The sequence below is a fragment of the Lithobates pipiens genome, unplaced genomic scaffold (assembly GCF_037356315.1).
Source record: "Lithobates pipiens isolate NorthernLeopardFrog02 unplaced genomic scaffold, aLitPip1_a1.2 Scaffold_30, whole genome shotgun sequence".
NCBI classification, from domain to species: Eukaryota; Metazoa; Chordata; class Amphibia; order Anura; family Ranidae; genus Lithobates; species Lithobates pipiens.
The window spans coordinates 104,639,944-104,660,488 of NW_027507791.1; the positions used below are offsets into that span (position 1 = coordinate 104,639,944).

Consider the following 20,545-nt stretch of genomic DNA (forward strand, 5'->3'; position numbering starts at 1 on the left):
AGTATTTCCATTTAACAAGGCAGTAGCCAAACCTAGATTTAGTGCAGGATGGTTTTGTACAGCAAGTCCATGGTATAAAACAAAAAAAGCAGTTGCTTGTCTTGGAAACTAACTGAACTCATGTCCAGAGCTTCTGACTAACAGGATGCCCTCTAATGGGTCCCCCCCCCCCCCCCAAAAAAATGGCAGCACATATGTAACTTTTTAGTGTTCTGTCTGTTGTCGGCCTTTTCACCCAGCAGCAGGCTCCCACATCAGAGTGATTAAATGAGACAGAGGCCTAAACATTAGTCAGTTTGCATATAAAAATGCTTTAGCAGAATTGAAATAACTATTAGGGTCCATGCAACCTGGGCTTAAAAAATTGCTGCTTTTACAGGAGTTTTGTGTTTTGCCTGTAGAAGCAGCTCAAAGTTATCCTATGTGTCCATGCACATTAGGACGTTTAGAGAGATATTTTAACCACTTGAGGACCAGTGACGTACCCGTATATTGCTGGACTTCAAGTGGTTCTAGCAGAATGTTTCCTGCAGCTCAAGGCATCATCCTGGTACGGTTTGTTTTTTTTAGAGCTAATGGTCAGCGTTCTTGTCAAAGCTATCCTAGTGACAAGCCCCTGGTTAGCTTTTACAAGCAGTGGCAGTGGACTCCCCTCCTGCCTCCCGCAGCTTTATCGGGCTCTACCGTCCCACTGGGAGACTGAGCGACCAGCCAACGCTTCTGCCAGCTCACCATAGAGGCAATCAGAGACCCGATCACCTCTATGGTATAGGAAACCAAAAGCAAAACCACCTCCTCCTGCAGATGGGGAAATCACCTGATCACACTGATCTTGGTGTGATTGGATGCTTTTAAGGACAAAGGAGATATCTTAGGTCTAATAGACCCCAGATCTCTCCAGAAAGAGCACCTGTTACTGTCGGTATCACAGGATATTTATATTCCCAATAATTAAGTGCATTTGTATCCGCAAAGCAGTTCTGGGCGTTGTCAAGTGGCGTTAAACTGAGACCGTTAAGGCGACTATAATGGAAAGGCTTTTGTATGGCCAACTCAAACAGGCAATTAAGTGATGCATTGCTTAACCACTTTCCGTCTGCCATGTAGCAATATGATGTCGGGAAAGTGGTTCTGTTATCCTGAACGGATGTCATATGATATGATCAGGATAACAAGTCGCCGCGTGGAGATCGCTATTGTGGTGTTTTCATTCTGACACACCGCAACTCCTATCTAGGTAAAGAGTCTCTGACGGTTACTCTTTACCATGTGATCAGCTGTGTCCAATCACAGCTGATCACGATGTAAACATGAAGAGCCATGTATCCGCTTTTCTTCACTCGCACATTTTGTTTTTTGTACAACTTTTTCTGTACCCGATAAAAATAGTTTGTAAACATTTTTTAAAAAGGGAGCAAATACATTCATTAACTACCCTTCAAAGTGATAATAAGAGAAGTTTGCTCTGGAGTTATACTAATCAGTAATTATAATGTTTGGCCTGGTTCACTTAGGCTTCAGCTTCTATAAAAAAACAGTGTGTACAGCAAGCTTTTGCAAAGACTTTAGCAAAGCTTTTGGTAAACTTTAGTCCGCTTTGTTAAAGCCTCTAAGAAACTTCAGTTCCGGTTTGAGAATGTTAAACAGAATTTAATGGGAATGCAGACTGTCACTTTAAACAAGCAGCTTAGCAAGCTTACAATAAGCTTCAAGTAGAACTAAAGCCTGCTAGCAGCTGGCAGTGATAGACGGCACTTAAGATTTTTGTTTTGCCCATCCCAAACTGAAGCTGACTAGTACTTGAAAGGGTTCAGAAAAAGCTTGCTGTCCATACTGCTTGTGTGCAAACTTAAAGGGAAAGTTCCACTTTATGCCTTCCTACTCCACTCCCCTCCTTTTTTTTCTTTTTTTATCTTTTGGGGCGGGCGGGGGAATTGGTACATGGTCTTGACAGGTATCTGCTCCCACTTCTGGTCGGATCGCTGCAGCAATCCACCGGAAGTTCTCCTCCCTCCCCACTCCCCGCAAACTTCATAATGCGTCCCAGAAGGTTGTGGCGACTATTCACAAAGCACGGCTTTGCACTCCACACCAAACACCCAAAGCATAATTGACTTCATTTTTAATATCCAAAGCAAAATCCCTCATCCATCCACGTGTCTATGCTTTATTTTGTTGAGAAATACTTTAACCCCCCCTCCTCACTTTAGCATTTCTGGCCAACTTGAGTAAGGGCAGATGATTCATGTAGCATTTACTTCCTGGAATCGATCTGCCTTTAGCTGCAGGCGGGAGGGTGTGCTTGGATGAGAAACCCCCTCCTGAAGACTCCTGAGATGTATGACCTCATTTGCCTAGGCATGGAAACCGGGAAGTAACTAAAGAAATGTAAAAAAAAAAAAGTTTAAAACAAGAAAATATGATAAACAGTATTTATTAACACGCACCCCAAGTTTAGGAGGGAATTTTAAGGAAAAAAACTTTTAGGAGGGAAGCGGACGAAAAGCTGCCGAGAACGTCCCAAAGCCGCCGACAGGCTCACAGTCGGTGGGGGAGATCGGCGTATAACACACACCCACAATTTTCCCCAAATTTTAAGGGGATAAAAGTGTGTGTTATACTCCGATAAATACGGTACTTTCCTATCCATTTACTAATGCTAGCAGGAAAGGATTAAAAGTAGTCATTGTTGATTGAGAAAGTGAAATTTCCGCTTTAAGCTGCAGATGTTGTCTTCCTAAAGCTTCATTTTATAACGTTATGCTTACTGAATATTTTAGCAGTTAATTTCATCTCCATCTTTGCCATGTGCCCATGCAGGAACGTTTAAAGTTGGTGACCGTGCTGGGTGCAGGTCTGCTCTGTGGAACGGCATTGGCAGTAATTGTCCCAGAAGGTGTCCATGCACTCTATGAAGAAGCACTAGAAGGTAGGTGTGATTTTAGATCATTTCCCATGGATTGTCCTTTCAAACCAACTTTTAAGTGCAGAGTCATCCGAATCAAGTGCCTCCATTTGGGGTGGAATGTCGCAGGATTCTCTAAGTCTTTCCTGCTGTCTGGGGCCCCTGCTAAATCCAAGCTACTATTGACCATTGCAAGAGTGTATTCTTTGTAAAGAGTGCCCTATTGGGTATAAGACATGTGTTGTGTAGTAAATTATCAACTGAAATAAATGGAGAATTCAAAGCTGAACTCTGGCTAAAAACTATTTTTTTGACATTTGCATTGTAAGAAAAGAAAAAAATGGCCACTAATGAAGTATGGCCAATGTGTGGATGCTGCTGCCTTTCGGAAAATACTTATTTTAAGTAAACCCATATAACCCGATAAGTGCTGAGACTTTCACTTCAAGCCGACATACACAGATAATAGTGGGTGGCTCGCTTTGCACCTCCTCCATTCACCAAATGCTTTGTATTCTGTGAAAATAATGCAAGATGCTTTCTGAAGAAGGTGCAGAGCAAGCTACCTGCTTTCATCTGTGTACACCAGCCGGAGGTGTAAGTCTCAGTGCCGGACATTCAACACTTACTGTATGGGCAGGATGAAAGATTAAACATTTGCCACTAATACAGCAGCAGCCACATGTGACACACAGTTTATTTTTACAAAACTTTATTAGCAATGCAAATGTCCAAAAGTGTGTGTTTTTTTTTTTTTTTTTTTTTTTTTTTTTTTTTTTTTTTTTTAAACCAGAATTCAGCTTTAATTAGTAAGGTGGTACTGATAGAAACCTTGCGCTATGGGAACAAAAATGTGCAAATTTTGATATTATTAAAGCTGCTTCCCTTAATATGCTATGTGGTGACTTTAGTGTTAAAGTGGTATGTGGTAGCGGGCTCTAGTAAAAGTGCTATACAAAATTACTATTAATTGACGATCTACATTTGTGCTTAAACAAATAGAATAAAGTGCATAGTGCTAATTTAATATAACTGTAGCGGCCATAACCCTTTGCAGGGCGGCCTTAACTTTTTGGACTTACTGGTTACCTCCACTTGGCTTGGTCTTCCACGTCTAGGGGTTCCCAGGGTTGATACCCAACAAATTTGGACGCTGACACGAATAAAGTCCTTTTGAAAGGTTTTTATTTGCAGGGGTAACACCCAACAACACAGTCTCGTATGGAACAGAGGGCAAGGGTGAAGAACTCGGGCACCTTGAACAGCAGATATAACAAAGTCTCTAGTACCACCCAGACAGTAGCCACTCCCAGCTGGGCGCTTCAAGGCTGAACAAATCTCTAGCCAGAGATTATGGCAATCAGCACTTTGACTCAGAACTTGTGAAATCTCTGAACTTTAACAAGTCGTAACTGAAATTGAACAGGAACCTTTTTCCTCAGTACCTGGAACGTTCTCTGTCTCCTTGGTAGTACTGGAAAAAGCATGGATTCGTCAGTGTCCTTCACAACTCAGTAACCAGCTTGTTTGCCCTCCTCCGAAGAGTCCTCCTCCGGTCACTTGCACAAGCTGCGGTGCCCCTCCAAGCTGAGAGCACACCCGGACACCTTGAATCCTCCTTCAGTTACTGCGCCTCAGACCAGCCGGTTCCGAGATTCGGGAACAGACGGATCCTTACCCCAGACCAGGCGGGTCTTTTGGGGTTAGTCACCCAAAGCATGTTGTGGAGAGATGAACGCTCTCATGACCGGGACCCCTCGTGGGGCTACCCCAGTCTAGAAACAGGAACAGACCACCAGGGCCTCACGAATGAACCACCCGTAACACATGACCTAAACATCTTAAGTACCCCTCCCCAGACTCCTCAGCGGGGCACGGCACACCCGCTGATTGGCTCAGAGGAAGCTGATACCCAAAACGTCCAACCAAGCCTGGTTCTGGCCTGTTAGGTGCACCTCACTGTACACATGACCAGGCAGAACTCTTAACGCAGCCCAGCCAAACTGATGTCAAAGTTAACCTACATAATTAACTCAGAACCCATTACCTTTCTGAGGCAAAAAAACAAAATTTACACATGAATGACACTTTGTCCAAAATATCATCCTCTACATAACAAAATACAACAATAAAAAAATTAACAATTTATAATATTGGTGATAAATTTGTTAATAAAAGAATCAAGTCCATAAATATTCTTATCCATACACTGTCACCAAGGCAAATCTTTGTGATAATCACCCGATGAGTAAATTGCTTAGTCACCAAATAGACATGACCTCTTTAACTAAAAAGGTCACAACAGGATATATATATATATATATATATATATATATTATTCAGTGTGCTTGTTGGTATGCCAATGGAGCTGTAGCTGGAAACCTTTTCAATAAGACCCTCCTCTCCACCACAGGTAAACCGTACATAAATGAACACGAAACTGGACCATAGCGTAACACAGTTTATTAAATAAAAATGCAAATAAAACAATGCCAGTTGGCTGCTCACATTTCGGGGTGCTTTATCCCTGCACTGTTTGAACCCAAACCACGGTCAGGTAGACCAACTAAAATTTCAGCCACAACTGCCAGGAAAATTATTCGGGATGCAAAGAAAAACCCACAACTTCAGGTGAATTTGCTTTCCCCATGACTCAGAATCCAGAAATGTCAGTGCAGCACTGGATGACAGATGCAAGGGTCTGTCAGGAGTCCAAAAACGAATTGACCTTTTTATACGCACAAACTAATTACAAGCAAACAGATTACAGGTGAGGATGGTTACCTTTTTTAGCCATTCAAACCTGTTTGTCAACTTGTGGGCATGTTATCAGGCCAAAATCACCAGGGTATGTAAACTTTTGATCAGGGTAATTTGAGTAGCTTCTGTTGTCATTATGATTTTAAATGGGTAAACGCAGTTGATTGATAATAAATGGCTTCAGCCAAACGCTAAGCATGAGTGAAAGAAATGTTTTGTGTTATCATTCATATTCTCTAAAAAATTGTCAAAAAATCATAAATTCGGCCAGGGTATGCAAACTTATGAGCACAGCTGTATATACTTGGCTGTCTCTGGATCTACTGATTGTTTTGACATGCTATTTTCATTCAAAGTGAACTCGCGAATCGGGATGAGCTCTATGTTCTAGTCGAACGTAAGTTGGACTTGAACATTGGGTGTTCGCCGCATAGTGAACAATTTTGGGTGCTCGTGCCAAATTCGAAAGCCATGGAACACCCTTTTAGTCTATGGGAGAAATCAAAAGTGCTAATTTTAAAGGCTTATATGCATGGTATTGTCATAAAATATGTTTGGGACCTGATTCCTGCCCCAGGGGACATGTATCAATGCAAAAAAAAGTTTTAAAAACTGACGTTTTTTCAGGAGCAGTGATTTCAATAATGCTTAAAGTGAAACAATAAAAGTGATATTCCTTTTAAATTTTGTACCTGGGGGTTGTCTATAGTATGCCTGTAAAGTGGTGCATGTTTCCTGTGCTTAGAACAGTCCGAGAGCAAAATGACATTTCTAAAGGGAAAAAAAAGTCAAAAAGTACTTGCGGCTATAATGAATGGTCGGTCCCGGCAATACACACAAAATTAATAAAAAAAAAAATGGCATGGGATTCCCCCACAGTCCATTACCAGGCCCTTTGGGTCTGGTATGAATATCAAGGGGAACCAAAATTAAAAAAAAAATTAAAATAAATTGCGTGGGGGGGTCCCCCCCCAATTTCCATACCAGGCACTTCAGGTCTGGTATGAATATTAAGAGGAACCCTGTGCCATAATAATAAAAAAAAAAAAACGCCATGGGGGTCCCCCTCAAAATCTATACCAGACCCTTATCCGAGCATGCAACCTGGCAGGCTGCAGGAAAAGAAGGGGGGACGAGAGCGCCTCCCCCCTCCTGAACCGTACCAGGCTACATGCCCTCAACAAGGGCAAGTCCCTCATTCGCACAACCCTTGCCTGGTGGTTGTGGGGGTCTGCGGGCGGGGGGCTTATCGGAATCTGGAAGCCCCCTTTAACAAGGGGACCCTAAGATCCCGGCCTCCCCCCTGTGTGAAATGGTAACGGTACAAATGTACCCCTACTATTTCACAAAAAGTGTGAAAATTGTAAAAATGACAATACACAGCTTGAGACAAGTCCTTTATTAAAAAATAAGTGTCCCACAAAGTCTATTCATCATCTTCTTCTCTCGCTCCGACGGACCGAAAAAAAAAAAAAAAACCTGCACGCCGCCACCGATCTGCCTCCATGGGAGGCACCCACTGTAATGACCGGCCTCTCAGGTGACCGTTCTTTTATAACTGAAGGTGGGGCTACACAATGACGTCGCTGTGTTACCCCGCCCCCCTCTGGCGCACGGTGACATTCCTATGGCTTCCCCGTAGTGTCAGAGGGGGCGTGGCCACCCAGTGACGTAACCAAGTGAGGTAAACGTTAAAGTGGTTGTAAACAATTACAAACCACTTTGACCTACAGGTAAGCCTAGATTAAGGCTTACCTGTAGGTCCAAGAAATATCTCCTAAACCAGGGCTCGACAAAACCCGGGCGCCAGGTCGCATTGGCGACTAGAATTAGCGATTGGCGCCTGGGGCAGCACAGCTGGGGGTATCCCGTCTCCGTGGACCCCCCGGCGTGATTGCGTCGGCCCGCGCCGCCGGCGGCCGGTAATTGAGCCCCCGGCTTTGAGGCCTTCTGTGATCCTATTCCTTCTGGAATCTGGCGCCCTCTTGTGGTGGCCGTTGGAATTACAACCAGCAATGCTAATGGAGATATCTCCTTTCATTTACTTAGAACACCTAAACACACACACAAGCTTGGCGGGACAGGGCGCATTTAAACATTTTTTTTTTTTCTTTAAACTTTTATTTTTTCACTGTTCTTTTAAAAAAAAAAAGTGTATCACTTTTATTCCTATTATAAGGAATGTAAAAATCCCTTGTAATAGAAAAAAGCATGACAGGTCCTCTTATATATAAGATCTGGGGTCAGAGAGACCTCACATCTCATATTTACACTAAAATGCAATTTAAAAAAAAAATCGTCATTTGAAAAAAATAAAACAAATAAAATGTCCCTCTAAGAGCTATGGGCAATGACTTGGAGACAGGTGGGGGGGCGGCTATCTTCCCCTCACTCGTCTCCATGTCAGGCCAGGGACAGGTCCGGATCGCCGTCACGGACCTGGCTCCTAACTTTTTTAGCTGGCTCCTAGATTCCAAGCAAATTTGTCAACCCCTGTCCTAAACCTACACGGTTTTGGATATATTTACAAAAAGACAGTCACCGTGTATGCGCCGTAGACAGCGGCACGCAGGCGTACTGGGCATGCCGCTGCTAACGGCAATATGCCGTTAGTGGCGGCTCCCGTGCACATGTGCGGGAGTGACGTCATCGCTTCTCCGGCGCTGTGAGTGGCCAGCGCAGCGATACCCGGAAGAAGATGGGCTCTTCATACTACAGGGGACAGCGGTGACATCGCTGGCTCCTATCTCAGGTAAGTGACACATAATGGACTACAACGCGATACATAGTAGCCCATTATGCTTTTCCTTTGCAGGTAGACAAAGGAAGTAAACCCACCAGGGTTTACTTCCTCTTTAATAAAAAAAAAAATATGTAAAAAATAAATAAAAAATTGCACTTACAATATGCAAATGTTAAAAACACTACAATGCGTAAGGCTGGGTTCACACTGTTGCTTACCCACATCCAATTTGCATGGCAGGAGATTGTACTGCTCTCTATGGAGCCGGTTCATGCAGCGACTGCGGTGCATCTTCTGGTCCATTTTTTAGGTCCAAAATCAGTCAAAAATTAGGGCTGAAATCAGACCTGAAATGGTGAACGGGGACGCACCGGACCCCTGCTGTGAGCCGCTGTCTTCTCTAGTGTGAACCCAGCCTTAAGGAAACTGGGACACGTGCCCTCCTATGTCCATTCCTGTCCATGATTGCCTCCGTCACGCTCTAAGCGTTGCGTCGCGAACACTTATCTTCATCAGGGGAAGTCAGTTAGCAGCGGAGCACTTTTTCACTATTATATTGTCCTCTTGGCAACTGTGCAGCCCAAATTCTATGAATCGCTTCTTCTTTTATAGTCGTTTCCACATCTGTGCACTGTAAATGCACCGTAACATGCATTCAATTCTGCATTTTAAGGTGCTGTTTATGTGCATTAACCTCCCTAGCGGTAATCCTGAGTCTGGCTCGGGTTGGGATTTTAGTACCATAAGCGGTAACCCAGAGCCAGACTCGGGATCGCATCGCTGGATACAGGGAGACTTACTTACCTTGTTCCCTGGATCCAGCGATGTCCTCCGCGCTGTGTGATCCAGCTGTCCTCCGCTCGATTCACACAGTGCCCGAATGCCGCTGAGCTCCGTTCCCTGCGACGTTACGGCGCACGGGAGCGGAGATCGGCGCCAAATTCAAAAAAGTAAAAACTCACAAAACACACAGTACTGTAATCTAACAGAAAAAAATAATTACACATCCCCTTTGTCCCTAGTGGACTGTGCAGTGCCCTGCATGCACTTTTATATTATAAATACTGTTTTTTCTGCCTGGAATTTGGAGATTGTCCATAGCAACCAAAAAGTGTCCCTTTATGTCAAAAGTGATTTTAGACCAACTAGAAAACAGCGATAATAAATTATAATCACTTGCAGAATTGAGCGAAAGTGATTTGTGGGGAAATTCGTCATCAAACACTAAATCTAATGACAGCGACAATTCTGCAAATGAGCAAATTTCAGTGTTTTTGGATTTGATTAAATTATTGAATAATTTTTATTATTTATTATATTATAAACGTTATCATACCCGGGATGTCTGCTAGACTCTGGTTTGAACAGATTTAAGAGAGTTATTCCTAAGAATTACAGGACTACAATATAAAATGACAAATTTCCATGCAAAATAATTGTACCGCTTTCAGCACCTAAAACCAGAACTAATCATATCGCCAGGGAGGTTAAAGTGGCACCCCAATGCACATAAATAGTATTAGCAAATGCAAAACTCAAACTAGAGATTATAATCTGCCTGATCTGCTTACATTTTTATAAGAACGGCAATGGTTTTAGGCTACTAATAGATGTAATGTAACTGTTGGACAAACGTTTTGTAAAAGGAATCAAAGGTTCTCTGATGTCTTTAGGCTACAATATGCATCTACACATTGAGGCAATGTAATATATTGATTGTAGTAAGACCTTTTTAGCTTCGTCCACCACTAGCAGTGTATAGTGGCACCCTTTTAGACCATTCATTTCCGTTATTTTCTTCTTTAGCAAAACATCATGAAATTGGAGAAATCCAGAAAGTGAAGGAAACCGAGACTGGAGCGGAGGTCTTGGAGGCACATCATCACGATCACTCTAAATTACATGCTTACATTGGCGTCTCGTTGGTACTTGGCTTTGTGTTTATGCTGCTGGTGGATCAGATTGGCAGCTCTCACATGCACTCTACAGAAGGTATGTATGATAGGATGGGGATCGCTACAGACAGTTTTATTTCCAGGTATTAAAATTACTTGTTGTTCTTTAGATCCAGAGGCAGCGAGAGCAGCCAGTTCCAAAATCACCACAACTCTGGGCCTGGTGGTGCATGCTGCAGGTGAGTGGCACTTCCTGGACAATTGCATGGCACTAGTTGCATTTAATAGGAAAACATATTCAGGTTTGTGGCTCATTAATAAAATATATTTTACCCTGAATTCTAGCTGATGGAGTTGCTCTTGGAGCTGCAGCTTCTACTTCCCAGACCAGTGTTCAGCTGATTGTGTTTGTCGCCATCATGTTGCACAAGGTACAAGCCTAATAATGTTCTTAATTTGTTGTGTCTTGTTTGAGATTCTTGTAAACTGAAATCGCAACTGCCTGAAAAGTAGTCGATAGACATATGCTTGGATGTCTAACAAACCTCCAGTGTGCTGTCCTTACACATATATATTTGTATGGCAGTGCACAAAAAGCAGTGTTTAGAAAGAAGCCTTCTGTGTTTACAATAACTGCTATCCTCTCTGCGGCTCTCACAGGTCCCCGTTTGCCCTGCACTTACAGTGGGGACGAGGGAGATGTAGGGGCAGTGAGGCATGGGGCATCACGTGGTGAGCTGCACTGTGATCCCCACCTCTGTCTGGGTGCATAGATGCCAACCAATGATCTCCCTGCAAGTGAGAGAGGTGGAGACTACACTGCTGGGGGGGCACTAGAGACGGGCTGGGTAGGCGAGATGCAAGATTTTGGGGAAGGAGGGGGCACGTGAATGAGGTTTGTGGAGGGAGATGTGTGCAGAGTTGGCGGGATGGGGGAGAGTGGTGTAGATGTCGGAGCCGAGGGTGGATGTGAGATGTGGACAGCCGGTGAAAGCAGTCTAAACCATGCACTCTGTGCGTAGGCCACCCCTGGGCCCTGCACTCTGTGCGTAGGCCACCCCTGGGCCCTGCACTCTGTGCGTAGGCCACCCCTGGGCCCTGCACTCTGTGCGTAGGCCACCCCTGGGCCCTGCACTCTGTGCGTAGGCCACCCCTGGGCCCTGCACTCTGTGCGTAGGCCACCCCTGGGCCCTGCACTCTGTGCGTAGCCCACCCCTGGGCCCTGCACTCTGTGCGTAGCCCACCCCTGGGCCCTGCACTCTGTGCGTAGGCCACCCCTGGGCCCTGCACTCTGTGCGTAGGCCACCCCTGGGCCCTCGTTTCTCGTCTGCTGCCTCATTCCTCTGCCACATTTGAGTCGCTTCTGACAAGTTGTGCAGCCAAGAGAAAAGGGTGACAGAGGAGGGAGCTCCAGCACACAGCCTGTAATTCACAGCCTCAGATCTGTTCCTGTGTGCTGTGTGAAGAGTGGTGTGTCCCTTCCCTCCAATCAAATCTCTCTGGGCTTTTCAGAGTGTAACTTCAGCTACTGCCCGCTGCTTTTCAGAGCTGAGAAATCCTGTGTAGATTCCATTGTAGGAGGGTTTATGTCTTCTCTGTATCACCTGAGGCTAGTCTGTTCACTGGATACATTCATTTTGGAGCGATTTCCTCCCACTTCCTGTTTTGGGTATGGAACAGAAAGTGAAGGGAAATCTCCCCACTGGGACACTAATGGCAAAAACATCCCGCGGGTTATAACCTTCCCTTTATTCATAAAAAGTTTTTTCTTTTAGTTCTACTTTACTGTTAAATCGCAGACCCGGAACAAGCATGCTTTAGATGTGTGTCTGACCTCTGAGTCAGCTACTTATGCATCAGCATGACAACCAGAGGAATAACATTCCCAAAAGAAAGTTCATAAACGACGGCTTTCTTGCTCCTCTCATGACCGTGTGCTTTAACCACTTGAGGACCGCCGTATTGCCATTGTACGTCAGCACAATGGCACAGGCAGGCATAATCACGTACATCTACGTGATTGCCTTCCAGCGGGTGGGGGGTCCGATCGGACCCCCTCCCGCTGGTTACGGCGGTCCGATTCGGTCCAGGAGCGCTCCGTGATGAGGGGATGGCCGTTGGTTTTCGGCCACCCCCTCTGGATCGCTCCTGGCCAATGAGAAGCTTCCTCCCCTGTGTATTGTTTACACAGGAAGGAGGAAGTGATGTCATTCTCCTCGGGGCGGTCTTTTTGACCGGACTACGAGGAGAACAGTAAAAGTAAGTGTGCACCAACACTACACTGACATGTAGGTACACACAGGCACACAAACCCCCCCCGATCCCCCCCCCCTCCCCCCCCAGTCACAGTGTCACTGATTGCATTGATCATTTCTTTACTGATCAATGCATTCAGTGTCAGTTGTGACAGTAAAAACTGTCAGGACAGTTAGTGTTAGGTCCAGGGTAGCCCCCTATCACCCCCCAATAAAGATTTAACCCCCTGATTGCCCCTAGAGTTAACCCTTTCACCCCCTTTTGCCAGTGTCACTAAGCGATCATTTTTCTGATCGCTGCATGTGTCGCTAGTGTCGCTAGGTAGCTAGTTATTTTTTTAGGTTCACCGCCAGGTTTTTATATCGCTAGGTACCCCGATATACTACCCAATAATGTTTTTAACCCCCTGATTGCCGCTAGTTAACCCTTTCACCCCCTTTTGCCAGTGTCACTAAGCGATCGTTTTTCTGATCGCTGCATTAGTGTCGCTACAGTCGCTAGGTAGCTAGTTATTTTTTTAGGTTCACCTCCAGGTTTTTATAGCGCTAGGTACCCCGATATACTACCCAATAATGTTTTTAACCCCCTGATTGCCGCTAGTTAACCCTTTCACCCCCTTTTGCCAGTGTCACTAAGCGATCATTTTTCTGATCGCTGCATGTGTCGCTAGGTAGCTAGTTATTTTTTTAGGTTCACCGCCAGGTTTTTATATCGCTAGGTACCCCGATATACTACCCAATAATGTTTTTAACCCCCTGATTGCCGCTAGTTAACCCTTTCACCCCCTTTTGCCAGTGTCACTAAGCGATCGTTTTTCTGATCGCTGCATTAGTGTCGCTACAGTCGCTAGGTAGCTAGTTATTTTTTTAGGTTCACCGCCAGGTTTTTATAGCGCTAGGTACCCCGATATACTACCCAATAATGGTTTTAACCCCCTGATTTCCGCTAGTTAACCCTTTCACCCCCTTTTGCCAGTGTCACTAAGCGATAATTTTTCTGAACGCTGCATCAGTGTCGCTAGTGTCGCTAGGTAGCTAGTTATTTTTTTAGGTTCACCGCCAGGTTTTTATAGCGCTAGGTACCCCGATATACTACCCAATAATGGTTTTAACCCCCTGATTGCTGCTAGTTAACCCTTTCACCCCCTTTCACCAGCGATCACAGTATAAGTGTCACTGGTGACGCTGGTTAGCCAGTTAGTTATTTAGGTTCCCCGTCAGGTTTTTATATAGCGCCAGGGACCCCCATATACTACCTAATAAAAATTTGAACCACCTGATTGCCCCTAGTTAACCCTTTCACCACTGATCGCCGTATAAGTGTTACGGGTGACTCTGGTTAGTTTGTTTTTTATAGCATTTTATATTCAAATCCGGAAGGCAGTGCTTGGTTTTCGGGGTCCCGTACGTGGCTAGGCTCCCAAAAAGTCCCCCACATGTGGTATCCCCGTACTCGGGAGAAGCAGCAGAATTTATTTTGGGGTGTAATTTGACTTCTGCCCATAGCATGTGTGAGCAATATATCATTTAGTGACAACTTTGTGCAAAAAAAAAAAAGTTTGTAATATTCCCGCAACTTTTGGCAAAATATAAAATATTCCATGGACTCAACATGCCTCTCAGTAAATAGCTTGGGGTGTCTACTTTCCAAAATGGGGTCATTTGGGGGGGTTTTGTGTTATTTTGGCATTTTATGGCCTTCGAAACTGTGATAGGTAGTGAGGAGTTAAATCAAAAATTTGCACCCTTAGAAATCCTGAAGGTGGTGATTGGTTTTCGGGGTGCCGTGCGCGACTAGACTCCCAAAAAGTCCCACACATGTGGTATCCCCGTACTCGGGAGAAGCAGCAGAATGTATTTTGGGGTGCAATTCCACATATAACCATGGCATGTGTGAGCAATATATCATTTAGTGACAACTTTTTGTAAAAAAAATATTTTTTTTTTTTTTTTGTCATTATTCAATCCCTTAGGACAAAAAAAATAAATATTCAATGGGCTCAACATACCCATCAGCAATTTCCTTGGGGTGTCTACTTTCCAAAATGGGGTCATTTGGGGGGGATTTGTACTGCCCTGCCATTTTAGCACCTCAAGAAATGAGATAGGCAGTCATAAATTAAAAGCTGTGTAAATTCCAGAAAATGTACTCTAGTTTGTAGACGCTATAACTTTTGCGCAAACCAAAAAATATTCGCTTATTGACATTTTTTTTACTAAAGACATGTGGCTGAATAAATTTTGCCCTCAATGTATGACTAAAATTTAGTTTATTCGATTTTTCTTATAACAAAAAGAAGAAAATATCTTTTTTTTTCAAAATTTTCGCTCTTTTTCCATTTATATCGCAAAAAAAAAAAATCGCAGAGGCAATCAAATACCATCAAAAGAAAGCTCTATTTGTGGGAAGAAAAGGACGCAAATTTCGTTTGGGTGCAATATTGCATGACCGCGCAATTACCAGTTAAAGCAGCGCAGTGCGAAATTGCAAAAAGACCTCTGGTCCTTAAGGTATTTATTGGTCCGAGGCTGAAGTGGTTAAAAGCGATAAAATCAGACCTTTATTATTTTGTAGTTTACCAATCCTTAGATGTGGTGACTGCATTAGTTTTCTTTTTTAGGTTTTCCTTTTTTTATTTTTTCACCTGGTGATCTGTTACCATAAAAAAAAAAAGCCATGGAAAACATGACACCAACTAGAGCTACTTGACATAAATTTACTGAAAACTGTAAAAAATACCATATCAAACAATTCCTATGCTCAGGTAATAAGCTAGTCTGAGCAAATGGGATCCTCCTGACCCTCGTCTACAAACGTCAGCTCCCAAACCCCCCAAAAAAGAAACTGCCCACTAAAACACACCACATAACCCACCACCTAAAAGCAAACAACTCCCTTAGCAGCACATATCACATGAATGACTATATGAAATAATACGTGTAAATGGGATGCTTGAAGGTCACCTGGTGATCTGGCCAGTAGATCTGTTGCTTTTCAACAGAACAAGCTCTCCTGAAAATGTATAGGCATTTACTACTGACAGGGGTGCTTACAATGATCAACTTTATTCATGTAAAATATCTATACCAAAAGGAAAAAAAAACTGTTGCGATTTGGCTTCAACTTATTAATGTATCTTAAACTGCTGGTACATCCAACGCCCCCTCTACCAAAATGAACAATGCTGCTGTCTGCTGTGCTCCTTTATCCAGAATGAGGGCACACTAATACAGGAGGTGTGTTACTGGGCAAATCATCAGGTGAAAACAGAGGCAAAAAAGCCTAAAAAAAAAATAAAACTACTGCAGCCGCCACATCTAAGAATTGGTAATCTGCAATATATTACATTTTTGGTTTTAAAACAGATTTAGGTGGACCTTGTCAGAATAGACCTAATCTCTCTGTCTGTCATTGTGTGTGAAGGTACATTCTGTGGAGATGTCATTTACTTTGTTTTACTACTTCCTAGAACAAATGTGTAATGGTTGGCTTTTCCTAAACCCTGTGTATGTAGTAAAGGGTTAAACGGACCTCCAACGGGGCGTGCTGCTGGTTTGGGTGTGTCCGAGCAGCACCTACCTTGCACGACTATGTGAGTGTTCAGCATGGATGGGGTTTGAGTAGACCATGTTGGCCATTTAATTCCACGCTTCTAACTTATCACATCTTGAACCTTTCTAATACACCACAACCAGCTACCAGTGTACTGGATGAATAATAACTACTTATGTGACAATATTACACTCTCAGCCTCACCTGTCAGAGTTTCCAGCCCGTGGACCCTTAAGAAATGTCATTGACACTCGCTGCCACACTCAGACAGGAATGTAGCAGAGTTTTAAAATCTAGTAGTCCTCACAGAGGTAAGGATTCTTTCATTTTGGACTTAGAACATTTGGAGATTCAGCCAAATGATTTTTAATATTGTTTTAATGAAAGGAAAGAAAAAAGGAGCAAGAAAATATTTAGATGTTACAGTAATCAACAGAAAAAAAATCAATGAAAGTGAAAATTACTTGGCAAAATTCACCTAGTCTCTGGTTTCCGCAGTGTCCAATTTGATTGAGTAAATCCAATCTGACGGAGTCACTGGCTCCCATAATTGAGCTACTGCATAGGCCTGATAGAAAACGAGAGCGGCAGCAGCTTTTTATTGACCCTCTAGAGCAGTGATGGCGAACCTTGGCACCCCAGATGTTTTGGAACCAAGTTTCCCATGATGCTCGACTACACTACGGGGTGCATAAGCATCATGGGAAATGTAGTTCCAAAACATCTGGGGTGCCAAGGTTTGCCATTACTGCTCTAGAGCAAGGATATGCAATTAGTGGACCTCCTGCTGTTGCAGAACTATAAGTTCCAGGAGGCATAGCAAGACTCTGACAGCCACAAGCATGACACCCAGAGGCAGAGGCATGATGGGACTTGTAGTTTTGTAACAGCTGGAGGTCCACTAATTGCATATCCCTGCTCTAGAGGTTGTCGCTGAGTCAATTCTCACCTAATCAAAAGAGCTGAGGAGTTGATTGGTGACATGCTGCAATGTTTTATTAGACTTAAGCATATACTCCCTGCCAATTATTCCAACTATAGTTTCGGTTTGGACAAGGTGGAGGGGTGGTACAGTGACATCACACGCTCCAAATTTTCCCAATCCAAGAATGCTTCACATTCATTGAGAAAATGCAAAGCGCTTTCCCCAGCGGCCAACCCCCTGCGTTTAGAAAGCAGTAGCTGCTCTCTAGACCCAGAAACTAGTGGGGATTACTGTAGTAGGGGTGACTACTTCAATGATTTCTGGTTTCCAGAGGGATCCCACAGTTATTGTATCAGCATAGTTTCATGGTTCCAAGCCGGACTAATGTAACTATGTATAATAGATCTATACCTGAAATTCTTCTTTAATGTGAATTGTTGCCTGGTTGATATTGTGGCATAGGTATGTTTGGTATTTACGTGATTGATTATTTTGTACATTGCTCTTTTATGAATAGATCCATGAACATTTTATTACCAGGAAATTGTATGACACTTAAAGCGAAAATAAAGTCTCCATATTTGCATGCTCAACGGTCCTGCACTAGCATCTTTCAAGTGCGGCGGGTCTTTGGACCTCTTCATTGGCCAGTGGGGGTTGATGTCACACCTACTCAGGAGACCGTCATTCTGGCACTCGTAGACTGGACCTGCACTGTAAGCTCATCTCCGTTTACAGTGCTGGAGGATGTCAAACAAAACCAAAGAATATTTCCAGCTCAACTTACCAACCAGCCTGCAACCAAAACCAACCTAATTATCCTGTCGAACAGTTTGCGTTAAAACCAGGGTTTAGTTTGCACACATTTGAAAATAGATGCGTAAGCTGCAGGGCCACTTCACACCACCCCAGTATTATCTGAAGTTCTAACTTTACATTTTGGGAGCCTCCATAGTAGAAGCACATGCATTATAATAAATAGGCAGAGGGCAGGTTAGCCTGGAGGGAGCACACCCCTCTTTAAAGGCACAGGTGCACACTGGACACCCGGCACATAGCACAATGACAGCAAAGGTCACCTGCTCTCTGCCTATACATTATTATGCATGTACTTCTACTATGGAGGCTCCTAAAATTTTTGAGTTAGGACTGCAGTTAATCTGGGGTTCTGTGAAGTGGATATGCAGCTTGCTCATGTATCTGTGAATGTGCAAACTAAACCCCTGTTTTTAAAACTTACTTTTAGACAGAATAATTTGGTTAGTTGCAGGCTGATCCGTAAGTTTTGGGAATTTTCTTTGGTTTTGTTTGACATGCGTTGCCCTTCCACATGCTCCTTGCTGCCAGTTATAGGTGTGGGCAGCGGCCATTTGTTTGTACAGTGCTGGAGGAGACAGCGAGCAGGCAGGTAGGGGCAATGTTGCCTCTGCAATAAAAGCCTGCCTGCAGTTTTTTACAGTTACTGCTTAACTCTGGGCAGTTGATCTGTATGATTAGTTGGGTGTAAAGGCTGCCTGAGCAATTGGTCCAGGAAACTCCATGACATCCGTTCTATAATTGAACTGATTGATGCGGTTTGATCCTTGTAATGCACTCCCATAGATCAGCAATTTTTGAATTATGGTTCTCCTAAAAAACATGTAACACAAATGAGAACCTGTCACCATCTTAAAAAAAAAAAAAAAAATCAAGTTTATTCATTTAATATCTTTTTATTTGTTTTTTTCTTCCCTTCCAATGTGTCTTTAACCACTTGAGGTCCGGGCAATAGCCGAATGACGGCGTGGACCTCAATTTCCGGGAGGCCATCATAGGATGTCCTCCCTGTGCAAGCTCCCTGCGCACACCCGGGAAGCATGCAGTGATCAGAGTCACCGAGACTTGGGTGATCACCGATCCGAGTAAGGGGCTGGTCCCGGCCCCTTACCATGTGATCAGCTGTCAGCCAATGACAGCTGATCACATGATGTAAACAAAAGCTCGGTAATCAGTTTTTTGTTTTTTTTCTCTTCACGCTGATCACTGGCACCTCATCTGTGCCAATCAGTACCCCCAGCCAGTGCCACCTGTTATTGCCACCTATCAAAGCTCACCAGTGGTGCCAATCAGTGCTCATTACTGTTGCCTCATCAGCATACATCAATGAAGGAGAAAAATTACCTGTTTGCTAAATTTTATGACAAAATATATTTTTTTTAAATTCGGTCTTTTTCAATTTTTTTAACAAAAAATAAAAACCGCAGAGGTGATCAAATACCACCAAAAGAAAGCTCTATTTGTGGGGGAAAAAAAATGATAAACATTTTATTTTTTGTTCAGTATTGTATGACCGCGCAATTGTCATTCAAAGTGCATCAGCACTGAAAGCTGAAAATTGGTCTGTACAGGAGGGGGGTTTTAAAGAGGAAGTAAACCCCTGTTGGGTTTACTTCCTCTTTGATTCCCTGCAAAGGTAAAGCATAATGGACTACTATCCATCGCATAGTAGGCCATTATGTGTCACTTACCTGACACAGGAGCCAGCAAAGTCACCGCTGTCCCCTGTAGTTCTGAGCGTCCATCTTCTTGGTGGGTCTCGCTGCTCCGGCGCTGTGATTCACTGGAGCAGCGATGACGTCACTCCCGCGCATGCGCACGGGATCCGACACTCACATTGCCGCGATCTGTGGCTTACCCAGTGCGCCTACGCGCCACTGTCTACGGCACATGCGCCGTAGACAGCGGTGGCGGTCTTCAGGTAAATATCTCCCTAAACCTATATTATATACTATATTTCTTGGACCTACAGGTAAGCCTTAATCTAGGCTTACCTGTAGGTTAAAGTGGTTTGTAAGGGTTTACAACCACTTTAAGTGGCAAGTAAGCAAGTGGGTTAAACTTCCTAGGAAACTTAAGCATTCCGGGAGTAGTCTATTCCATAGCACAGACACACTTTCACCTTCCTTCTGCCATGTAGCCCGGCTCCTCTGCCCCTTTTAGGCACCTGCTGGGAAGGTGTGAAAAGGAACTATAGAGTGGCGCTGGAATGACAGTTCTGAATCTGCTGGGGCTGCTGACATCCTATTCATGATTGCTGTGCCCAGGAGCCAGGGCATTTTGTGTATCTACTCAATGGGCTTTCACAAGTATTTAACAACATATCTAAAATACATGTAATAATCATATGTGTAGTCTGGTCTGGTGACAGGGTCTCTTTTATTTTTCTACTTACACATTTCTGCACGTATTGTGTTCTTCTTATAGACTGTCTTTTCTAAAGGAACTTTGAGTTCAGCTGTAAGTATTAAGAAATGTATTGCTATTTTTCTTTGCAGGCTCCAGCAGCATTCGGCTTAGTTTCGTTCCTCATGCACGCAGGACTGGAGCGTAACCGCATCCGGAAGCATTTACTTGTATTTGCTCTTGCAGCCCCTGTCCTGTCAATGCTGACATATCTGGGATTGAGCAAGGTAATTCAACTAATTTACAAATGTTTCTATTGATTCTTGTGGTTGGTGGTTATTGGGTGT

The 20,545-nt window shown here is 43.7% G+C and overlaps 1 protein-coding gene across 1 annotated transcript in view; it reads left to right on the top strand.

The window, feature by feature from the left end:
• SLC39A9 (solute carrier family 39 member 9) overlaps positions 1 to 20,545 on the top strand; it is a 45,374-nt gene that overhangs the window by 19,082 nt on the left and 5,747 nt on the right. The window contains exons 3-7 of the mRNA XM_077464725.1: positions 2,821 to 2,929; positions 10,215 to 10,400; positions 10,474 to 10,542; positions 10,649 to 10,734; positions 20,351 to 20,485. Of these exons, the coding sequence (XP_077320851.1) occupies positions 2,821 to 2,929; positions 10,215 to 10,400; positions 10,474 to 10,542; positions 10,649 to 10,734; positions 20,351 to 20,485 (585 nt within the window). The remainder of the gene's footprint in view (positions 1 to 2,820; positions 2,930 to 10,214; positions 10,401 to 10,473; positions 10,543 to 10,648; positions 10,735 to 20,350; positions 20,486 to 20,545) is intronic.